General features: G+C 46.3%; 2 protein-coding genes across 4 annotated transcripts; both read left to right on the top strand.

Moving 5' to 3' along the window:
* The first annotated feature begins 466 nt into the window (after positions 1-466).
* On the top strand, positions 467-11,126 carry LOC120640157 (pentatricopeptide repeat-containing protein At4g04790, mitochondrial-like). 3 transcript variants are annotated; one of them, XM_039916102.1, is made up of 16 exons: positions 467-906; positions 1,005-1,058; positions 1,145-1,795; positions 1,940-2,119; positions 2,366-2,430; positions 3,070-3,177; positions 6,814-6,927; positions 7,447-7,542; positions 7,618-7,716; positions 8,065-8,184; positions 8,518-8,622; positions 8,767-8,931; positions 9,038-9,165; positions 9,250-9,319; positions 10,428-10,642; positions 10,736-11,126. In XM_039916102.1, the coding sequence occupies exons 1-16, from the start codon at positions 609-611 to the stop codon at positions 10,932-10,934; spliced, it is 2,667 nt and encodes an 888-aa protein (XP_039772036.1). In that variant the 5' UTR covers positions 467-608; the 3' UTR covers positions 10,935-11,126. The 3 variants fall into 3 exon arrangements, with proteins under 3 accessions (XP_039772036.1, XP_039772087.1, XP_039771989.1); XM_039916055.1 differs by having other exon boundaries at positions 468-906; positions 1,133-1,795; XM_039916153.1 differs by lacking the exon at positions 3,070-3,177 and having other exon boundaries at positions 1,133-1,795.
* An 8,751-nt stretch (positions 11,127-19,877) lies between these two features.
* Positions 19,878-21,678, top strand: LOC120640066 (bZIP transcription factor 11-like). The gene has a single exon (XM_039915982.1). The coding sequence runs from the start codon at positions 20,775-20,777 to the stop codon at positions 21,291-21,293; it is 519 nt and encodes a 172-aa protein (XP_039771916.1). The 5' UTR covers positions 19,878-20,774; the 3' UTR covers positions 21,294-21,678.
* Positions 21,679-22,387: the final 709 nt, after the last annotated feature.

Below are 22,387 nucleotides of genomic sequence, written 5' to 3'. Positions count from 1 at the left end.
ACAAGCCTACATGCATGCACTGGCACAGCTTGTGGGGGAAAATCAGTTGCAGGGCTGCGCACGTGGAAGGGCAGCAATGATTGCGCGCGACGGGATCGGTCGCTGCAAAGCTCGCTGGCGCTCGCTTGCGGGATTGGATTTGCGGTTGTTAACCCCTTTTACAAGCATCTGCACGACTATCTCCTGGAATGTTTGGATGTTGGTGCTAATTAATTAATTTGAAATTCGGAACATATATATATATATATATATATATATATATATATATATATATATATATATATATATATATATATATATATATATATATATATATATATATATATATATAGATGAATTGGGATGAAGGATCATCATATAAATTCAAAAAAAATGGAATTGTAAAAATCTAAATTCGTTGGAAAATTAGGCACATTTCTTTTCTTCACATGCTCCGCAGTCCGCAGTCCGCAGAGCTAGGTGGGTTCGGAATTCTGACCCATTTGGGTCCAGTCCAACCCCAACGGGAAACGGCCCATCTCCACCGCTCCGTTCGCGCCCGCCGGAATCCGCCGCCGCATCACGCACCGGCGGCGGCGGCGTCTTCTCCGACCGCCGGACCAGCACCCATGTGGAAACGCCTCCTGGAGACGACCAAGCAGGCCGCCTCCTCCGCCTCCAAGCCGGCCATCCCCGCCGCCGCCGTCGCTCCCAAGCCCGCGACCTCCGCCTCCGCGTCCAAGGGCGACACTGCGGTCGCTGCCCCGAAGCTCTGCACCCGAAAGAGGCCCTTCTCCGGCCGCCGCGGCGCCGTCACCCCAGGCACCGCCGTCACGCAGGCCTCCCTCCTGCGGCTCAAGCAGGCTGCGGCCTCGAAGAAGACCACCTTGCCGTCCTCCCTCATCCAAGCTCACGCCGACGCCCTAGGTAACAAGCAATGGGGAACTACCACTTCCGTCCTCTACCTTTATTCCATATGCACTAGCTTCTGGCTCTGCTCTCAACCTTGTTCTTCTCCTGCGCAGACGAGGATGATCCCCCTGACGCTCTCACCAAGGCGCTCATGTCCGTCCTAGATGGTACCATTGCACTTCCATATAATCCTGCAACAATTTCAGTTCCAACTGTGGCTGTGACTGTGAGTTATCATTAGTTCAATGCTCAGGGCCTGATGACGCGGAAGAGGCGACGCCCTCCGAAGCACCAGTGGACTCGGAAGATGCTGGGGAGGTTGCTACGAGCAACAAGATACTGGACTTTGAGTGGTTCAAGTCAGCGTCATCAAGGGACCCACTGATGCATTGGAGGAGGGAGGTGGCGAGGGAGAAGAAGAAACAGTACATATTCAAGAACGTCGAGAGCCGCCGCTACACGAAGCTGATGCGGTTGTGCGCTAATAAGCTTGGCACAGAGTCAACGATTGAATTTTTCGGAAAGCTGGGGAGAGAAACAGGGGTCAAGGAGTTTAATTCATTGATTAAGATTTGTCTTGACAAGGCGAGGGCTTGCAAGGATGTTGACTCCGCCGTGGAGTACATTTACAGGGCTTACCGCCTTTTTGAGACCATGAGAGATAAGGGGCTTAGTATTGAGCAAGATGTTTATGGTCCATTCCTCTTGTATCTTGTCGATGTGGGGTTGTTGGAGGAATTTGAGATGTTCACTGCATTCTTTAAGGATGCGAATCCACAGTCCTTCTCTAGAATAGCTTATTATGAGATGTTGCTGTGTATTAGAGTTCAAGATGAAGAAAAAATTCAAGAACTTTGTCATTCTGTTGAAGATTACAATGAGGAAGCTCACTATGACATAGCAGGTAACCACCCAAATATCGTAATCAGATTCTTCTTTTCTCTTACTCGTTCTTGATAATTTGGAAGTGCTGATTCAGATGCTATTCAAGCCTGCATACTGACAGATGATTCTCACAAGTGCCGTATCGGACTCATCTATTTTGCAGAAAGTTACATGTTAGCCTTTGCTGAAAGCGGCAGAAAAGAAGATCTGATCGCCTTGTTGGATTTGCTTGATCTAACGAAAGTTTCAGGCTCAAAATACATATCAAATATATTCAAATCATTGGGTAGGCTAGAGCTAGAGAACTATGCTGATAAACTTCTTCAGGGGATGAGGTCAAAAGGTAATGAATCAAGTGGAGGTTTTCTATATTTAGCTCACATTTCTTTTTATGTCAATAAGATGGAGATGGACTCAAGTGCTCAAATAATATTAGCAGAAAATCTTTTCACTGAAGTTGCATTTTTTTACCACTAAATGGTGCTGTGCATTTTCTTTCTTCCCTTTTGTGGTTTGCCTTAAGACTGTTTTGTTTTGTTCTTTTGTTTCAAAATCTTCTATCTACTAATTTTTTGATTTGTGGTTTCAGGATGTTCTGATGGAACCATTTCATCCTTAATTTTGGGCTATGCCACAAATATACCGAACATATTGGTGAGGAATCTTTTATGATGACTACTGGTAACATTCATAGCTTCTAATATAAAATGAACTTCTAATATAAAATGAACTTTAAGTGCAATTTGTTGCATGTGAACGAACTACTAGTTTCCTGTATCATCAATTTAGTAATAACTTTACAATATAAAATTGTATTGTTTTACGTTTTCTTCATAGAGTAAAAGGATCATGCTAAACTTCCAAATTGAAATCACTTACCTGCCAAAATACATTGCATTGGGAGTAATTTCTGAGAGTACTAGAAATTATCCAAAATATTTGTCAAACCATTTAGAAGGATGGCATTTTTCATCATAGGTTGCTACTAGGGACCTTGTGTCGGTATCTTGCCAACTGGCGATACACCTTGGGTCCTTGAGGTATCCTTATGTTTGATATTTGTGAAGTGATACACTTATTGAATTATCGTTACACTATGTTAATTGTTTTCCTTTCATGGTTATTACGTTAGGACTTCCTTGCAAAAAATATTTTGCTTCCCCTGTTGCCTCATTGCCAAGAAGAATTTCTACATGTTTGAAATAAGTGTAGGAGATTATCAAGTTAATGAAGGCCCTTATACCTAATAAACTTTGTTTCTAGAGCACCTTTTTATGATATTTTTTCTTGAAGGTTGAAGAAATGTTAGTGGCATTTCGTAAATGGCATGAGAAATTTGAGGTAGCACCTTCTATTGTTGCATACAACACGATCATCTCTATCTTTTGCAATTCATCAAAGGTAACGACACATGCATTCACAGCCTTGTTGTAATCCTAGTTGAATGGATGATGTGATATGCCGAAGCTTTATCAATCTTTTTCAAAATAGTGGAAATTGCTAAACTCTTGACATTTGCCTCCCAGGCATACAAACATTGCTTCAATGTTGCCATATTGGTCATGTTCATAACTGTGTTATTTTACCCTGGCTTGGGTATTACTGAACCAACTCTACGTTTCCAAAATGTGTAGCATGGAGTGCATGGTTAATACGTGTTTCACCTATTATTTCATTTGGCCATCTTCCCAATATTTTCTTTTTCACCTATTAGGAGGCGTGTAAATATTCTATGCGTTCAGGAGACTAAATGGAAGGGCCAGAAGGCGAAGGAGATTGATGATACTGGCTTCAAGCTTTGGTACACGGGAGCAACTCCGGGTAGGAATGGTGTAGCCATCTTGATTGATAGGAGCCTTAAGGATGGAGTCGTAGAGGTTAGAAGGCAAGGCGACCGGATTATCCTAATCCGGTTGGTAGTTGGAGATTCGGTTTTGAATGTGATCAGTGCCTATGCCCCTCAGGTAGGTCTTAGTGAGAGCACCAAGATGCAGTTCTGGGAAGATCTAGATAGCATGGTTAGTACCGTGCCTACCAGCGAGAAACTCTTCATAGGAGGAGATCTCAACGGCCATGTGGGTGCGACTAATGTAGGGTTCGAGCGAGTGCACGGGGGTTTTGGGTATGGTAGCAAGAGTCAAGAGGGGGAGGATGTATTGAACTTCGCGTTAGCCTACGACTTGTTGATAGCGAATACCGTGTTTAAGAAGAGGGAATCCCATCTTGTGACGTTTCGTAGTGGACAACACTCGAGCCAGATCGACTTTATCCTTACTAGGAGGGAGGATAGACGTGATTGCTTAGATTGTAAGGTGATACCTGGGGAGTGTGTTGTCCCTCAACACAAGCTTGTGGTGGCGGACTTTCGTCTTCGGGTACGTGTCCACCGGGACAAATGTGCCAAGATTGCGAGAACAAAGTGGTGGAAGCTTAGAGGGGAAGCGGCACAAGCGTTTAAGGAAAGGATGCTAGGTGAGGGGCCTTGGGAAGAAGGAGAAGACGCAGATGACATGTGGCTAAAGATGGCAACATGTGTTCGGAAGGTGGCCTCAGAGGTGTTTGGCGTGAGTAGGGGAGGCAAACAGGAGGGGAAAGACACCTGGTGGTGGAACGGCGAGGTGCAAAGGGCTATTAAGGAGAAGAAGGAGTGTTTCAAGCGCCTTCATCTTGACAAGAGTGCAGCCAACATCGAGGGCTATAAATTAGCGAAGAGGGTTGCAAAGCGAGCTGTGAGTGTAGCAAAGGGTAAGGCGTATGATGACCTGTATCAGCGGCTAGGCACGAAAGAAGGGGAGAAGGACATTTATAGGATGGCTAGGATCCGCGAGCGGAAGACAAGGGACATCAACCAAATCAAATGCATTAAGGATGGGACAGATCGACTGCTAGTGAAGGATGAGGAGATCATGGATAGATGAAGAGAGTACTTCGACAAGTTGTTTAATGGGGAGAGTGAGAGCCCTACCCTTGACTTAGATGACTCTTTTGACGATACAAACAGACGTTTTGTGAGGAGAATTCAGGAGGTAGAGATCGGGGAGGCTTTGAAGAGAATGAAGAGAGGTAAAGCGATGGGCCCTGATGGTATTCCCATTGAGGTGTGGAGATGCCTAGGAGATAGAGCAATAATATGGTTAACTAAGCTTTTTAATCTCATTTTTCGGTCAAACAAGATGCCGGAAGAATGGAGGAGAAGTATATTAGTACCTATCTTCAAAAACAAGGGCGATGTTCAAAGTTGTACTAACTACCGTGGGATTAAACTGATGAGCCATACGATGAAGCTTTGGGAGAGGGTTATCGAGCATCGCCTAAGAAGAGTGACAAGTGTGACCCAAAACCAATTTGGGTTCATGCCTGGAAGGTCAACCATGGAGGCGATTTTCTTAATACGACAATTGATGGAGAGATATAGGGAGCAGAAGAAGGACTTGCACATGGTCTTCATTGACCTTGAGAAGGCATATGACAAAGTACCGAGAAATGTCATATGGTGGGCTTTGGAGAAGCACAAAGTCCCAACTAAGTACATTACCCTCATTAAGGATATGTACAAGGATGCGACGACGTTTGTCCGGACATGTGATAGCAACACCACTGACTTTCCTATTAACATAGGCCTACACCAGGGATCAGCATTGAGCCCTTATTTATTTGCTTTAGTGATGGATGAGGTCACAAGGGATATACAAGGTGAGATCCCTTGGTGTATGCTCTTTGCTGATGATGTGGTGCTAGTTGACGAGAGTAGGGCAGGGGTTAATAGGAAGTTAGAGCTGTGGAGACGCACGTTAGAGTCGAAAGGGTTCAGACTTAGTAGGACCAAGACCGAGTACATGATGTGCGATTTCAGCGCGACTAGGCATGAGGGAGGAGACGTTAGTCTAGATGGGCAAGTGGTGGCCCAGAAGAATACTTTTCGGTATTTAGGATCGGTGCTACAAAAGGATGGCGGCATTGATGAAAATGTTAGGCATAGAATTTCAGCTGGCTGGTTGAAATGGCGGCAAGCTTCTGGCATCCTTTGTGACAAGAGGGTGCCACAAAAGCTAAAAGGCAAATTCTATAGGACAGCAATTCGTCCGGCGATGTTATACGGTGCTGAATGTTGGCCTACAAAAAGGCGACATGTGCAGCAACTGAGTGTAGCAGAGATGCGGATGTTGCGGTGGTTTTGCGGGCACACAAGGAGGGATAGAGTCCGGAACGAAGTTATTCGGGATAGGGTCGGGGTGGCACCAATTGAGGAGAAACTTATTCAGCATCGGCTGAGATGGTTTGGACATGTCCAACGAAGGCCTCCTGAGGCGCCGGTGCGTAATGGGGTTCTTGAGCGAGTCGATAATGTAAAGAGGGGTAGAGGTAGACCTAAACTGACGTGGGATGAGTTGGTTAAGAGAGACCTTAAGGATTGGAATATCTCTAAAGAGATAGCTTTGGATAGGAGTGCTTGGAGACTAGCTATCAATGTGCCTGAACCTTGAACTTATTTCTTTCGGGTTTCATCTCTAGCCTACCCCAACTTGCTTGGGAAAAAAAGCTATGTTGTTGTTGTTGCTGTTGTTGGGTTGGGTGTCAGAACTTCTACCACCACCACGCCGAAGGTAATTATTCTTCTTGCTTAGTTGAATCTGGATGCATTAAAAATCCTTGGTTGCTTGGACCCCTAACTGATCCGGTTCTGGATATTGAGGTGAGAAAAGTGGTGAATATGCGATGCTTCTTAATGCAATTATACACAGTTCTTTGTATTCGAGAAAATGCTTGGTATCAAGTTAAAATAACCTTTTTAGTCTAAATTATCCTTTTGTTGACTCTAAAACATTTCTTGCAGTTGACACAAAGGTTTGCATCAGTTGATTGCTAAACAATGATATTAACACTATAACTTATTTATCCCACTTCAAACTGATATCACATATATACATGTGGTATGCTAAATTTGGAATAAGCTTAGCTTCGATTCTGACTTCTGAGTGTTTGAATTCATCTTTACTTCTCAAAGCAATGTTGTAACTAATTTAAGACTCGTTGCAGATTGGCTTAGCTCTTGACGTAGCTGACAGCATGTGTAAATCCGGTTCCAATGTGACAATTGAATCTTTTCACCCAATCATACATGCTTGTGAACAAGGAGGCGAACTTCACATGGTAAGTACAAGAGCTTGTAGGTGTATCAAGCAGGTATCTGTTACTTGTTACACCAGTTACGAGGACATCTCTGGTAGGTCAGAGGAATCTGTCATTTCGAGGTGCACTTCCCTGTTGTAAATGATTGTATACACATGAGGCAACAAGCTTAAGCACCTATTTGACCACAAGCTTTTCCAGTATGAACTCAGCCTCACCTATTTTAAGTTAAAACACAAGTACGGCCACATTTTCTCAAGCTGTTTCAGCATAAATTTGATTGTTGGTGACATTATGCCACCTATCACAAGTTTATAGCAAACTCCATGATATATGTGTTAGCGAAAACCCAATTTCAAGGCCCAAAAGACCTAGCCATACACATTTAATGGGTATGAAAAGCACCCCCTCCACAAGATTAATGATTAAATGCTATTGGTGGTCTGGCACATAGCAATTCTCTTTTTCAAAAACAATCTTTTGTGTGATCAAGTGAAATCTTACTATGATCTATAATCAATGTTTGCTCTAATTTTGCAGGTCCGCCCCATGTATGATTTGATCCGTCACCACAATTTGAAATTGAAAAGCGAAACATTCAGAATCATGATAAGTTTATTTGTAAAAATGAAAGATGTGAGTCATGATGCTGGACACCTACTATGTTTTTGGCCTTATGTGAAGCTGTTGCTTATTGATCATTGTTTGCAGTTTGAAGGTGCTTACAATATACTCACAGATGCTGAAGAATCTGGGGAGATATCAACTGTAAGCCTGTATAATGTTATAATGCTTGGATATTATAGGGAGGTAAATTCTTGGATCACCGTTTCTTCCGTTTGTTTATCTTGACATTGCATACATTATTGTATTCATTTATATTCCTGAATGCACAGTGGCCCTATTATTGACCAGTATATTTGTTCAGTCAGTATGATAAGTTTACACCTACGAAATGACACATACTTCGCTTGTTTGCTCAGTGTTACTTGAATCTTTAACATGTATAACAACTCTAATAGTCATGCACGCATTTTGTGGATCCTATAAAAAATCTAAGTTGCAAATACTGCTGAGAATGACATTCTGAAAAAAATCTCCCTTTATTTTTACCTCTTTTGGCACTTCTCTGTAATTTTGAGATTGTATGTTATGCAGAAAAACTACAGTGGAGCACAAATGGTCATGTCTCAAATGCAGATTGCTGGAGTAAAACCAGATTCTGAAACATTCAGTTATTTGATACTGAACTGTGAGTCTGAAGAGAACATTGCTAAGGTTTGCCACGTCCCAGACCACTTGTTATTGCCAGTCTCTTTTTATGTTGTGGTTTGTGTAAAGGCACAGGTCTTGGTTCTGGAGGACTTTGTCTAAGCTAAGTAGTACCAGATCAATTCCTTCCGCTCACCTAAGCATATCTGTAGTCAATCAAAATTTCTTTTAATTGGTGAAGTCTGTTTGACCTTGGATAAGCTTCCATCCAACACAACACATCCTGCACTATAATTACCTATAGTTTCCCATTGTAGTTCCATTGTAAATGATTGCGGGAAACATATTTATAAATTTATTTCTATGTATTTTTTTCTAATGTTTTAACTGTTTTGACAGTATCATGACCAATTACGGCAAGATGGAATTCAAATGACTAAACATATATATGTGGCACTCATTAATGCATACACAAGATTTGGGAATTTTGATATGGCCAAGCAGGTAGATGGTTTTTGCTGATCAGAATGTTCTTTCATTTAGCTGCTTTCATGCTTCAATTTTCTCGTATATTTGTCAGTATCGCGGAACGAGGGCTATGGTGTTCTTTGTTACATTGGCTATGTTAAACTGCTGTTGCCTTCTTAGGTTCTACTGGATAAGGAAATACCAAGTAAGTTCCTCAGTGACATCAAGAGTGCACTTGTAGGAGCGCTGGCATCAAATGGCCAGATATTGGATGCACTCCGCATGTATGACGATATAAAGCAATCTGGAGGGTCACTAGAGCCAAAGGCTGCCATTGCCCTGATCGTGAGTAGATCTGTGAACCATCTTTCCTGTTGAAATAAGCAAATCTGTACAGTTTAGAATTAATTGTTATCTCCGTTTCTTATAGCATTTCAATTTGCTTCTGCAGGATCATATTCGAACAGAAGGTGAAGTGGATAGAATGCATCAACTTCTGGATGAGCTGAATGACTCAAGCAGCTGGTTTGATGGGTGTGGCAGAGCTCTTCTATACTGTGTTCAGCACAACTACCCTGAGTATGATAGCTGATGTGTTGCCTTTCTACATCATTTAGTCAAGCTTATCACGATATGCTTATATGCTATGTCTTTTGTTGACAGTGCTGCGATTGATTTACTTAAGCAGCTCAAGGAGAAAGATGAGATGAGTACTTATATGGTTGTTGATCAGGTATTCTTTTATTAATCCTTTTGGGCTTTGGGATCCCTGATGGTCACCAATTTCCGCAGTTTGATCAAAATCACCCTTGTATAACATACTGATGGCTCCGATTTCCACAGTTTGATCAAAATCACCCTTGTATACATACTCCCTCAGTCCCAAAATAAGTGTTTTAGAAAATTTCAGACACAATACTCATCCTAAGAAGTAAGAAATGACTTTGTTACCCCTAATTAATTCTAGCAATTATGATTGAAAACCCTGTTATTTATTTGGTTTTCTGGATCCTCAATGCATGCATATGCATTGGAAGTAGAAAAGTAACATTTACTAAGTATTTGATTGGCTCTATGTGTTTTCCTATACAATCTTTTCTTGGTACTTGGTATTGCTTTAATTAGATAGATCTCATTACAAGATAAAACAACACTCTTTGTGGGACAAAATTTGAATGCTAAAACAACACTCATTTTGGGACGGAGGGAGTACACCTCTCTTGTGAAATGTGCAAATTCACACCTGTCTCTTGTGAAAACGTGCAATTTTTACCTTTAGTTTGTTGAAGAGTTATTTCATGGTATAAAATGATCAGGTGTATCTATAATCAAGCTTACAGATGCAGTAACTCACTTCTTTGCAATTGTCCCATCTTTCTTTTGCCCAATGCATACTAGAAATGGAAATCAACAGAGGATCTCATGTTAATGCTATTCTTTACTTTCCGAATTGCACACCCTTCTTTTTCCAGTGTGTTGAAAGCACTTTCCCTTCTGTGTGTTGCCTGTTCCATTTGGTCTCTGTTTGTTTTCCATGGAACAAGCGTTTTTACTGATTTTATTTTATTTTTGGCTTTGGTGAGCATTTCATGACTTCTTGATGCAATCTCTCTTGTTTTCTGTTAGTTCAAAGAAGACATTCCATTTGAATTGTGGTGACAGTTGGAATAATTTTTTGGTTTTAACGAACAATATAATTTAGGGTAACGCAGATCTCTCTGAATTGTTTTCCTTAAGGATGTCTTAAATGTTCCAAAACAAATTTCCATGTGAGCTACATGTTTCCCTTCCTTTCGGCTTCCATTGTAACTTAGCTTACTTGCTTGAATGATTTTTCGAAGGTTTTTTGCCAAATATGGGAAATGGAGATCACCAATTTGGATCTTGGAATGGTGCTCCTCCATGCCGTCAAAGAGCTCGGACTTAATGTTTCTCGGACAAGCCTTGATTTTCTTCTCAGTGCATGTGTAAAGTCAAAGAATTCACAGCGTGCCCAGCAGATCTGGTCAGAATATAAATCTGCTGGTCTTCCACACAACGTGCTGACTTCCTTGAGGTTGGATCATAATAATATATTTATAGGTTGATTTTTCTCGTGGAGCCATGTAGATTTCTATGGATGTGAATTTTGTTACATTTGTGTCTGCAGGATGTATCAGGCTATTCTTTCATCCGGGGGACGGAAGGCAGCTAAGAAGGCTCTGAAAAAGATATCAGTGAAGGACGCACATGTGCGCTACATAATAGAAGCTTGTCGTACAACATACTGCAGTAAGGATTTGAAGCGTTCTGCTACAGTACTACCATTAGGTTTGGTTTCAAAAACAGAGTTAGTTCAAAACAAATAGCTGCAAATGAGGGGACGGAGGGGTAAGAGATCTATTTATTTTTACCCCTTCAGTTCCATGAAATACTTAAATGAAATGAAATCGATTCTTTTGCTCAGGCAAATCTGTTCTTTCTTGCTTGCTCCAATCGCCTTGGACTGAATAATTGCTGGCATTGAACCATATATTTTTAAGCAATTGGTGGATTCTGAATATATCTTGTATGCATATCAAGCCCCATATGAAGCCTTTCAGGCAGGCTGAAAGACAATAGCAATTTAAAATTGTAGCTAAACAGCCAAAGGCTGCCCTCCCTGTTCATAATCGGCTTTTCTGAACTTTATTTGCAACGTTTTGAAGTTGCTACATGCATTACTGTTTCTAGCTTGAAACATGCAATCATACATCCAAGGCATTGCCAAAAGATCATGAGATCACTAGCCATATTTGAGGGGCCCCTTTAGTGTGACCACAGGCCACCATTCCTGCCAGCCCCACTTGGCTTAATGGCCTTAGCCAATAGAGCCTTAGCCCCCCTTCCCATAGTGCAATCCATGTGACCACAACAGTTTGGACACTGTGAAACAAGCTAGCAATACTGCCCAAGGTCTCAGTGCCTCACCAACCAGGAAAAAGATCTGTTGATTAGTTCTGTGTTCCGGAGCAGCGAATTTGTCGTGGAAGCCATGACTTGTTGATTTCATTACATGCAACTGCAAGAGAAATATGGGGCTGCCATTGTGTTGCATATGCATTGCATCATGGCTTCCTCATGTCCAGTTCCTCTGTTCCTGTCTGACTAATGGACCAGACACTAGCATTACCTTAAAACGTGCATATATGTCTAGGTAGAGCAAACATAAAAAGGGAAGAAAACAAGATTGCATTTTGCGATCTCCTTTTTCGCCGTTTCCTTTGAAACCCAGCTGGTACCTTGTATGATTCTGATAGAAACCTTACATAGCAGTGTTTAAGAAAATTGTGCACTGGCCCTGGAGACAGCAAGAAAAGCAACACTCACACTTGCACCCTAGATATAAGATGAATGGTCCATACAAATTCATGGTCTCTGATGATCAGCTTTTTTATGAACGGTGCGCACATACAATGTGTGTACTTGAAGATACGAAAACATGGACATGGGGTTTTAGAGATATGCCGAAAACGAGCGGCCCGTTCTTGTCCCCAGATGAAAGAATCAGGAACCAGCAAGCTTAATGTGCACACTCCTGGTCTCCATCGCAAAAAGATTTATTTTATTTGTTTGCTTTGCACCCCTTTTCCTTTACAGAAATGTTTGCACTTTGAAAGGTTTAGGACCAGTGGAGTGGATTGGATGTATCATGTAAGGTATCCATGGAACAGAGCAGCTTGGAACCAGTTAGGCCGTCCTGTCAATCCTTCTCTGATGCTCAATGCCTCAAAAACTTTAGCATCGCAACAGAATTGCATTTCTTTCTCTTTTTTTTTACATCTTTTTGTGCGCAGAAACAGCTTTAACGACCCTCAACAATGTAAGGCATTTTAGTTGTCCCAAATCAAACCTTTATATTCTCGACAAAGTTTGTAGAAACAATGCAAAATAAATGCACTACCAAGGCATATTTCATATTGGATTTAATAAAGTTAATTTGATTTTGCAAATGCTGATGCATTAGCATTATTCAATACACCAGCATTCGGTCAAATCTAGAGAAATTTAACTTAGGATAAAACTAGAACGCCTTGCGTTCTGAAACAGAACCATCACACAAAACATTTTATATGCAACGACTGTGGCATGTCTGAGTTTTGCTTTCACCTGAGATGATTTTTTTAAAAAAATTAACCTATGGTTAGTTTGTCTCCCGTACTGCTATCTACTGCTGTAGGACATGATGCCAATTGCCATGGATTAAACACACAGCGAGAAAACCGCTTACATGGTACAGGTGGTCCGGTATGTGTTAGGTGTGAAACCAGCACCCAGGTTTTGAAGCAAGCATATGCATGGATGCCATGCATGCACACCACCAGGCCGGCACCAGGCCGGGCAGTTGATGAGCAGCAGAATGCAGCAGCTTGGCCACTAACCGGTTGGCATGCATGCTTGCAGGTCGATAGTGCCAAGCCACTCCACTCCTCACAAAGGTGCACAAGCACACACAAGCTACTAGCACACACCTTTCTCCACACCTCTTGAATCTCTGGGAGGAGATTCCACTTTTGCCATGTGGTTGGTTGGGTACCCCCACAAGCCATGCCGCATGAGAGAGAGAGAGAGAGAGAGAGAGAGAGAGAGAGAGAGAGAGAGAGAGAGAGAGAGAGAGAGAGAGATCTGTGTCACACCTTGCTACAATATCCATGGATGGATGCATGCATTCTCCACAGTGGCCATGAGCATTCAGCCGGCCAAGTTGGTGGCCAGGATGTGGGGGTCTGGATCAAAAGGAGCTCGATCGATCTCGGCACACATTCTCACTCAAGATCTCCTTTTGAGCGCTCATCTTGTTGAAACCTCCAAACAAATTTATATTTTTTTCCCAATGTGTTCTTTTTTGTCGTTCTCACGAGCTAGCCTCGCGCTTCGAGAACTTCCCATTTTTAAAGGGCAGCATCAGCATGCATGTTGAGTCGTCGTTCACAGAGCAGACATGTGTTGCAACGAGGGACCGGGGTTCGAAGGATCTTCTCGACCGGGAAGCAAAGCCGATTGCTTTCTTTTAATGAAATATGACGGGACCATCATATCCGGTCCAGTTTTTTTTTATACGCAAGTGCAGAATTTGCCAGGTCAGTGCAAATTAAATCAGACACGGCAGTATAGTGGTGCTGCTTGCTCAAGCGCAGCACCCACTCGCACCCAGGGTTAACCATTTCGTTTTCCGATGAAATCCCGGTGTTTCGCGGAAATGAAATTTCGTTCCGAAATTTCGGTGGATTTCGGTGAATTTTGGACGAAATTTGTTGAATTTTGGACGAAATTTGTTGAATTTTGAAACGAAATATATCGAAAAATACCGAAATTTCTTTTCCCGGTAACTAGCGGAAACAAAAAAAACCGAAATTTCGGCGAAATTCCGCCGAAAAGTTAAACCCTGCTCGCACCAACACCCTGCATGCATGGAGATGGAGTTGTCAACTTGTCATGCATGTGCCGCCCCTCAGCTGGAGCTGGAGCACCACCGTACCGTACCTCCAGCAACAACAGGAGGCACACAGGCAGCAGGCCGGCGGGCAAAGAAGGCGGCCAGTAGGGAGGTAGGTCAGGTGGTGGATAGGGCTGCTGGATCCAGTGCATGCATTGCCTGTGCCCTGTAGTTATATGTGCCTTGGGTACTAATAAGCTAAGCTACCTGATCGGCTGATCCCCCTGAGGTCGATCGCCTCGCTAGTGGTGTCACCTCATCTCATCACCCGTCGGCACGAAGGCGGATACGCGGATCGATCGGCGCGGCCTCGTTGCTCTTGTGGTCACCACATCTATGATCTATCCATCCAGCCACCCATGCATGCCATCGATCAGGATAACACGCCCCTCCCCCTCTTTATTTTCTCTGGCCTTGTTCCATATACTGCATTCCAGAAGAAGAGGATCGGGGGTCTTTCGAGAAAAAAGAAGAAGAAGAGGATCGGATCGGAGGAGGTGTAGCCATGCAGCTGCTAGGTAGCTCATTGTCGACGACGACAGAGATGCATGCATTGCAGGTGCAGTACTGGTCGATCTTGTAAGGTGATCCATCCTGAATAGGTAGACAGACACTCCCGTGTCGTGGCCTCCTCGTGCTGAGCCACGTATGTGATGCAATTAATGCAAGAATTCACTACCGGAACCCCACATTCGCCGAGTGTCTAGTGGTTTGCCGAGTGCATTCCATTAGGCACATTTGCTGAGTGTAAAAAATAAAAGGGTTTTTTGTCTACAGAACATCACTAAAACGTGAATGTGCCTTTTTTTTTTGAAGATCCGTGTCGACGATCCATCCATCTGGGGGCTTCCGATCCCGACACGCCGCCGGCGGTGGATGTGCCTTTTTTTTTGAAGAGAAAGGCAAGAGATTTGCCATAATTTTTATTAGAAGGAGAAAAAAAATAAAGATATACAAACACACTTTCAACTCAACAACTCAACTCAACACAAACTTTAAAGAAAACAAAGAGCTCCTTGTAAACACTAGCAAAACTGCTAAACAAAGAAACCACATAACAACTAGCCGGTGGATGTGCCTTCGCTGCCAAGCTAGCTAGCTGCTAGGCCCGGCGGCGGCCTCACCTCTCAGGCCATGAACACAGTGGCGGACCCAATGGGTAGTCCAAGTAGGCTCGGGACTATCCAAAAATTCAGCCCAAAAAGCTTTTAGCGCTTAAAAATTAAAGCCCAGGCTTAACTAATGACCCAACAATTAATCCTAGCCCAACAAATAGGCTCTTCCTCAGCCCAAGTTCCCCCGTCTCCCAATCTCGGGCTCCCTCCGACTCCCCTTCCGCCTCAGCGCCTTGGCGTTCCGGCACCAGGCGCCGCCACCCGCGGTCGCACGCCGGCCAGTTGCCACTGCCCGCCTGACCCCAGACGCCCGGCCTCCCGCGGTCCCTGCTGCCTGCTTCCTTGCTAGGTAAGCGTGGCGCGCGCGCCTCCCGCCGGCGTCGTGCGCAAGTCTGCACGGACGGCAGCTACAGCTTCCCTGCTGGGCAAGCGCGGCGCGCACCTCCCGCCTGCTGCGGGCCTGCGCGGCTGGCAGCCACGGCAAACCAGCACACCTGTGCCAACAGCCTCCCGCACACCCGCGCGGCCGCCCCGATCGTCCGGCGCCTCTGCAGCTGGCTGCCTAACTCAATTGCACAATTGCACTCCCCTCAATGGTCAGTACTCTGTTCCTGTATTCCACAAGACTATGATTCTGTGATTTCATCTCAATCTCACTTAATGGAACCATGATTCTTAACTAATTTGTTGAATTGAATGATTATGAGGCCTTTATACTTATGTTATTGTAAATTTTGATCATTATATACCGTAATTTTACCAAAGTGCTATTTGAGTATACCGAATTACATTTAGAAATTTTTTTCTACCCTAGTTTCAATTTCTGGGTCCGCCCCGTCATGAACATGACGTGCGGCGGCACAACCGCACAGGAGGTGTCCGCGCCGCCAGACACACGAGGGATCTATCGGGGCTCGGCTCGCCCTGTCCGGCTGTTCCTCATCGGAACTGGTGCCGCCGGCCGGCAACCCCCGGCACCGCCACCCCACCCCGCAGCACATCGCATCGCTCGTGCATGCGTGACACGCATGTGCAGCGCAGGTGGAGCAGAGAGAGCTGATCTAGTGAGTGACCTGAATCGCAGGCACGTCGCCCGGCGCGCGGAACAAGCCAGACGTACGATCACAAGCAGGCATGTTCGATTATTGTTCAGTTGCGCGCACGCGCCCGTACGATTTTCTACCTAAAAGTAACGAGGACCATATCAGATATAAACTAATCTTTTCATACAAACTATGAAAATTTTAATTTGAGCCATCAGATCAAATACCCAAGGGGAGGGATGCAGAGAGGTGGGAGAGGAGATTTGCAAAAGTGTGATTATTCAATCCAAAGGTGGATCCAGATTTTAAAATTATCCAATCCCCCATACCCCTTAAATGTTGATCAAATGACTTAGATTGAAGTTTCTATAATTTGCATGGAGAGATTAGTTTGCGTCTGACACATTCAAGTTTCATTTTCCAAAAAAACAAACAAATTCAAGTTTAACTTAGATTAATTATATAATTTTCGTTTCAAAAAAATTATATAATTGTTTTATACTAAAGCTACTTAATTAGTTTTAGAAAGCGAGAGTTGTAAACATGCCTGCATTGCATGGGTGGACCCCGGAGCCTGCGCATCCTTGCAGGGAAAGAGACAGCTCGACACGCGTCGCCCGCCGCTGCGCCACATACGCAGGGAGGGCAAGATCAGAGTCAGAGCAGAGGCCTTGTAGCTCTGTACTAGTTAGTACTAGTGATGGAGGTCGGCACCCATGGCTCCCAGCAGCGGCCTCCACGTACGCGCCGGCATGGGGGCTACTTACCCGCGCAGCTACGACCTCCACGGGAAGATGACGCGCGCGCGCGCGCTACCCCCTTTTTGGCGACATGGAAAAGGACGGACACGGCGGCATGGCGATGGAGCCGCAGCCGCCGAGGATGCAGCACCAGCGTGCATCGATCTCTGAATCTCGCTCGCACGAGGAGAGGCTATAGGCTAAGCGACCTGATCTGAATCGTCGCGACCGAGACCATCGGTGCGCGCTGCTGCTGCGCGGCGTGCCGGCCGCGACCGCCGGTTCGGGGAAAGCGGCGGCAGCGCCGCATGGGCGCGAGCTCCGTCTCCCCCGCCGCTTTCTGCCGGGTCCCCGGCCTCCCCTCTCTCTTTCCGGTTCCAGCGCACGACGAGATAGAACGAAAGAGCAAAGGCGCTCGTGCTCGTGCTCGTGTCGTGCGTCTGGATGGTCTGTGTTCGGTTGCTTGGAGAGTTGGAGTGGACGGCTCGACGGCGCAGGAACCGGCCGTGCTTTCGATCCAGTTCTAACTTGTACCAGAGGACCCACTGACGGTGTCCAATACTGGGAGCGCAGCCGCCTCCTTTCGTCGCCTGCAACTTTTGCGTCTAGGTAGCATCTGTTTCCCTTTGTTTAGTCACGACCAGTTTATCTAAACATCTGATCCACATCCAGCAGGAATTTGGGCGCTGTGATTTCTTTTGTTCCTGTTCACATTTCTCCGGGTCAGCTTCAGAGCTTCAGAGTCCGCAACAGTGCAAAATTTTTTTATCTGACACTTGTTTTAGAAAGAGAAAACTGAGCCCTCTGATGAACAGGAGGAGACTGTGGGTACACGAGCGAAAATAACGTCGGCAAGTCCAGCTGAGGTTAAGGTTACAAAAAAAAACCTATATAAAGCTTTATCTCTCTCTTTCATGATGGATGGACTCCGAGCCAAGAAGATAGGTTCGTGTCCGTCCAGGGGTCCAGCCGTTGAATTCGTGCAGACAAGGGCGCCCTGGGGCTTCACCACTTGCCATGGCAGATTCTGCACGCGCGGCTGCCGTGCGCTGCTCTAGATTTTCCGCGAGGCTCATCGGCTGAGCGACGACGACACCGATACCCTAGCCTGTTCCATCATGTCCACTCAATAATGTTCTTCGTGTCCGTCCCGGCCGATCTCGATCATGTCGAGATGACGCCCATGGCGAGAATGTAAGAGGACCCGCCGACCCACGAGGAGGAGGAGGAGGACCGGGGCTCAGCTCGCATGTGGAGAAGAAAAAGAAGGTGATGGCGCCATGGCGGGCCGCCGGGATTGGTCCGTCCCGTCCGTTGGAGCATAGTTTAATTTCACACTAGTTTTCTACTCCCCCTGCTCTGTTCATGCCTGCCTCCATCCATGGCGGAAAAGCTCGGGCGGATGGAGCCTTGCCACCTGGCGGCAGCAGAGCGGGACGGCGGAGCAGAGGAGCACGAGGCCCCTGTCCTGCTTGCTGCTCCATGGATGGATTCGTGGATGCCTCGCCGCTGCTGCGTCCAGGTCCATCGATCGGGCCCGCACGTGCGGCCACGGCGCCCGCCCGCACGCACGCACGCACGCAAGGGCGGCCAACCAGCGTCCCGCGCGCACGCGCACGCGCACGCGCGCGGATCTATCGGGAAGTGAAAGAAAAAAAACGGGGTGAATTTTTATTTACCGTGCTCTGCTCTTGGTGCTCGCGGAACCCGATGCAGATTCGGGTGGGTCACGGTCGAGCATGCAAGATTCACCGTGGCTCCTGGTTCTAGACTTCCTAGCCCACACAAGTCAAAAAAAAAATCTGACATGTAGAGTGTTAAATGAAGTCTATTTGTAAATTTTTTTTAGAAATAAATATAATTTTTCATGACGAATCTAATGACGGTAATTAATTAATAATTGACTACAGTGATGTTACAGTAACCATCCTCTAATCACACGATCAAAAGGCTCATTAGATTCTTCAGGGTTTCAAGCGCAGATATTGTGGAGTTATTTTTATAAACTAATTTTATTTAATATCGTAATTAGCGGTCAAAATTTTCTAGGGCCGTGCTGGCTTCGCTTGATCAGCTAGCGGTAATGGTGAAAGAAACCAGCGGAGCTTCTCGCCGCCGCTGATCTCACCGAGCAGCCGCCGCCCGCCGCCCGCCGCCCTGTCCGTCCGGGAACCGGAATCGGAATCGCCATTCGCTTTCCACGCGGTCTCGACGACTCCACTCCACCCATTCCCAATTCCAATCCCAATCCCAATCCCATTCCCTGCTCTGCTGCGCTCTACTACCTGGACCAGGGTTAAAAAAACCGACCGGAACCGGTCCGGTTACCGCGGTTACCGGTCTAACCGGCCCGGACCGGTTCCGGTTCCGGCCGGTTTCAAACCGGCCCAAATTCAAATTTTAAATTTGAATTCCAAAAAATGGAAAAATCTCAAAAAATTCCTAAAAATACTTCAAGGTGCAACGAATCTAATAGTGTCAAATTTTCTCAAAAATTCGTTCATTTAGTATAGTTTGCGGGGAGTTGAAGTTAAATCAAAAAAGAAAAAGAAAAAAATGGGCCGGCCCATTAAGGCCCACCAGGCAAACCGGTCAAACCGGCCGGTAAACCGGTCAAACCGGCCGGTAAACCGGTTGCACGGGAGCTTTTGAATTTGGATTCGAATTCAAACCGGCCAAACCGACCGGTAAACCGGTAAAACCGGCCGGTAAACCGGTCAGAACCGGTTGCACGGGAGTTTTTGAATTTATTTGAATTTGGATTTGAATTTAACCGGTTTTTACCGGTTACCGGTCCAACCGGTCCGGTAAACCGGAACCGGTGGCCGGCGGTTTGGGTTAACCGGTCGGGATAAAAAACCCTGACCTGGACTACATCCCCGGAAAGGGATTCCCTCCTCCCCCATTCCCCGTGGCTATAAATCCCCGCGTCGTCGCTGCGCCAACCCCCCCTCCTCCTCCCTCTCCTTCCTCCCCTCTTCCTCCTCCCGGCAGATGCGCGGGCATCTCTGATCTCCCCCACCGGCAGGAGCAGCGAGGAGCCCAGCACCTAGCCTAGCTACCCAGCCACCGCCCACCACCACCACCACCGATCGAATCGGGTGCTGCAGCAGCTCCGGCCGCCGCTTTATAAGGCCGGCCCGCCCCGCTCGACCGCCTCCACACCTCGCCGCCGCCGCCGCCGAAGCCGCGGGCCGGTTGCTCCGATTGGGAGTGCCAATCGGAGCCAACAGCGGGGGAAGCACATGCTGCCATTCGTCCTAGAGTTCCTTATTGATGTCGCCTGTGATCAGTGAGATCCTCCTCTCGGGGTTTATGATCAACTCCACACTCCGGCGACGCACCCACCTCGTCCAGTCCTTCTCCGTCGTCTTCCTCTACTGGTTCTATGTCTTCTCATAAACTGCTCGCCCCCGTCACCGCGCCCCTCCCTCCCCTCCCTCCCTCCTCCTTCTCCTTCGCCGCCGTCGTCTTCGTCGTCCTCCCCTCCTCGTCCTCTCTTCCTCTCTAGTAGCATCGCCCTCCTCCTCCTCTGTCGCCCTTCCTGTCGTCGTCTCTGTTTCAGTTATACAACTAGTAGCTTTCTCGAGCTTTAGCTTTGCATGCACTTCCCTACTGCTGCTACCCACGATCTTCAGTAGTGTCCTGTCCTGTCCCCTAATTTACCAGCAACAGGAAATCGAGGACAGCAAAAAGAAGAGCTTCGATTTCTCTGCTAGTAGCGTGTAATAAGGAAGAAGAAGGAATCAAGGAGCAGGGAGCTGCTCTGCTCTGCTCTGCTCTGTTCTTGCAAGAAACGCCAGTTCTCGGAAGGAAGCAAGCAGCAGCGCCAGCGATGGCTTCCTCGAGCGGGAGCGGCAGCTCGGGCTCGCTCTCCGCGGCGACCACCGCGGCCCTCGCCGCCGGCGCTGGCACGGAGGAGGAGCTGCGCGCGCTCATGGAGCAGCGCCGCGCCAAGCGGATGCTCTCCAACCGCGAGTCGGCGCGCCGCTCGCGGATGCGCAAGAAGCGCCACCTCGACGACCTCACCGCGCAGGCCGCGCACCTGCGCCGCGAGAACGCGCACGTCGCCACCGCGCTCGGCCTCACCACGCAGGGCCTCCTCGCCGTCGACGCCGAGAACGCCGTCCTCCGCACCCAGGCCGCCGAGCTCGCCGCGCGGCTCGCCTCCCTCAACGACATCCTCGCCTGCATGAACACCAACGCCGCCGCGGCCGCCGGGGCCGTCGCCGTCTCTCTCACCGCCGCCGCCTCCGCCGTTTCCGCGTCCTCAGACCCCTACCTCGCCTTCGATGGCGCCGCCGCCCTCGACGACCTCCTTAGATCCTGCCCGGAGATGTTCCCGCTCTGCTAGCTCAAGACTGGAATCACCATGGCAGCACAAAGCATCAAGAAGGAAAAAAGATTTTTTTTTTTGCTTTTGGTATTTCAGGTTAGTAATTTGCTAGTGAGATGGAACTGAAATCAGATCACAAGGTGGTGAGCCGTGGAATTTACTGTCACTGTATTGTGCTGGAGGTAGGCAACTGAGCAACTGCACCTAATTAACTAAGCTAGCTGCTGAGATTAAGGTTGATGAACCACTACTAATTACCATATGTAACTCTGAGTTCTGCTCTGGTCACTGTTTTCATGTACTGTGCCACTCCACTATGTATTTTCTCTACAGAGCAGTAACTCTACTAGTATTTTCTCCTTCAAACAAAGGAAGTGCAATATATATTTTACAGTTTACTCTACCTGTTCCTTGCATCATTTTTACTGTTCGGTTCAGTGCTATCAATTTCTTTCACTTCTTTGTTTAGAGCAAGATTTATCTTTTCCTGTGTCTCTGAATTATGGTGTGCTGCCCATGGGCAAGTGGTGCAGAGCATATTATCTACTATTCACTGCAGAAAATTCCCCTCAATATTCCTTAAGGTAGTGGGAATAATCAGAGTGATAACAGCCAGTCTTTATGGTTGGAATAGAATGGAATAACTGGCTCGTTTATATTTCACTTTCTTTTTGTGGATTTGGCTGAGTACAGTACTGATGGCCATTGTGCGGAGAGAAAGAGATTCTCCAAATTACCCTCTTTGTTCTCCCCCCACTTTGAGCCACTGTGTATTCTGTTTGTTTGTTCTTGAGAGCTTGATTGTACCAGAAGACCACTTTCTAGTTGTCATGGACCAGCACTGTTGTACACTGGTACACAGTACAGTGATCCCTGCAAGCAAATGGCAGTAGCACTAGTGGTAGCCTTGGCCTAGCCATCGGTGCCATCTCGGCCGTGTTTAGATGCGTAAAATAACGGTAAAAAGAGTCATATCGGACACTGTGGCATATTGTAGCATTTTTTGTTTGTTTGTGATAATTATTGTCCTACCATGACCTAACTAGGCTGAAAAGATTCGTCTCGTCGTGTACATAAAACTATGCAATTGGTTTTTTTATTTATCTACATTT

Source organism: Panicum virgatum, chromosome 1K (genome assembly GCF_016808335.1).
Source record: "Panicum virgatum strain AP13 chromosome 1K, P.virgatum_v5, whole genome shotgun sequence".
In the NCBI taxonomy this organism is placed as follows: Eukaryota; Viridiplantae; Streptophyta; class Magnoliopsida; order Poales; family Poaceae; genus Panicum; species Panicum virgatum.
The sequence above is the reverse complement of the archived record's forward strand: the minus strand, read 5'-3'. Positions and strand labels throughout refer to the sequence as shown.

Coding starts and splice junctions, on each gene's coding strand:
- LOC120640157 (XM_039916055.1), top strand. CDS start 609: ATGTGGAAACGCCTCCTGGAGACGACCAAGCAGGCCGCCTCCTCCGCC. Junction 7,543..7,617: donor TATTTGTAAAAATGAAAGAT/GTGAGTCATGAT, acceptor CATTGTTTGCAG/TTTGAAGGTGCTTACAATAT. Junction 8,623..8,766: donor ATTTTGATATGGCCAAGCAG/GTAGATGGTTTT, acceptor TTGCCTTCTTAG/GTTCTACTGGATAAGGAAAT.
- LOC120640066 (XM_039915982.1), top strand. CDS start 20,775: ATGGCTTCCTCGAGCGGGAGCGGCAGCTCGGGCTCGCTCTCCGCGGCG.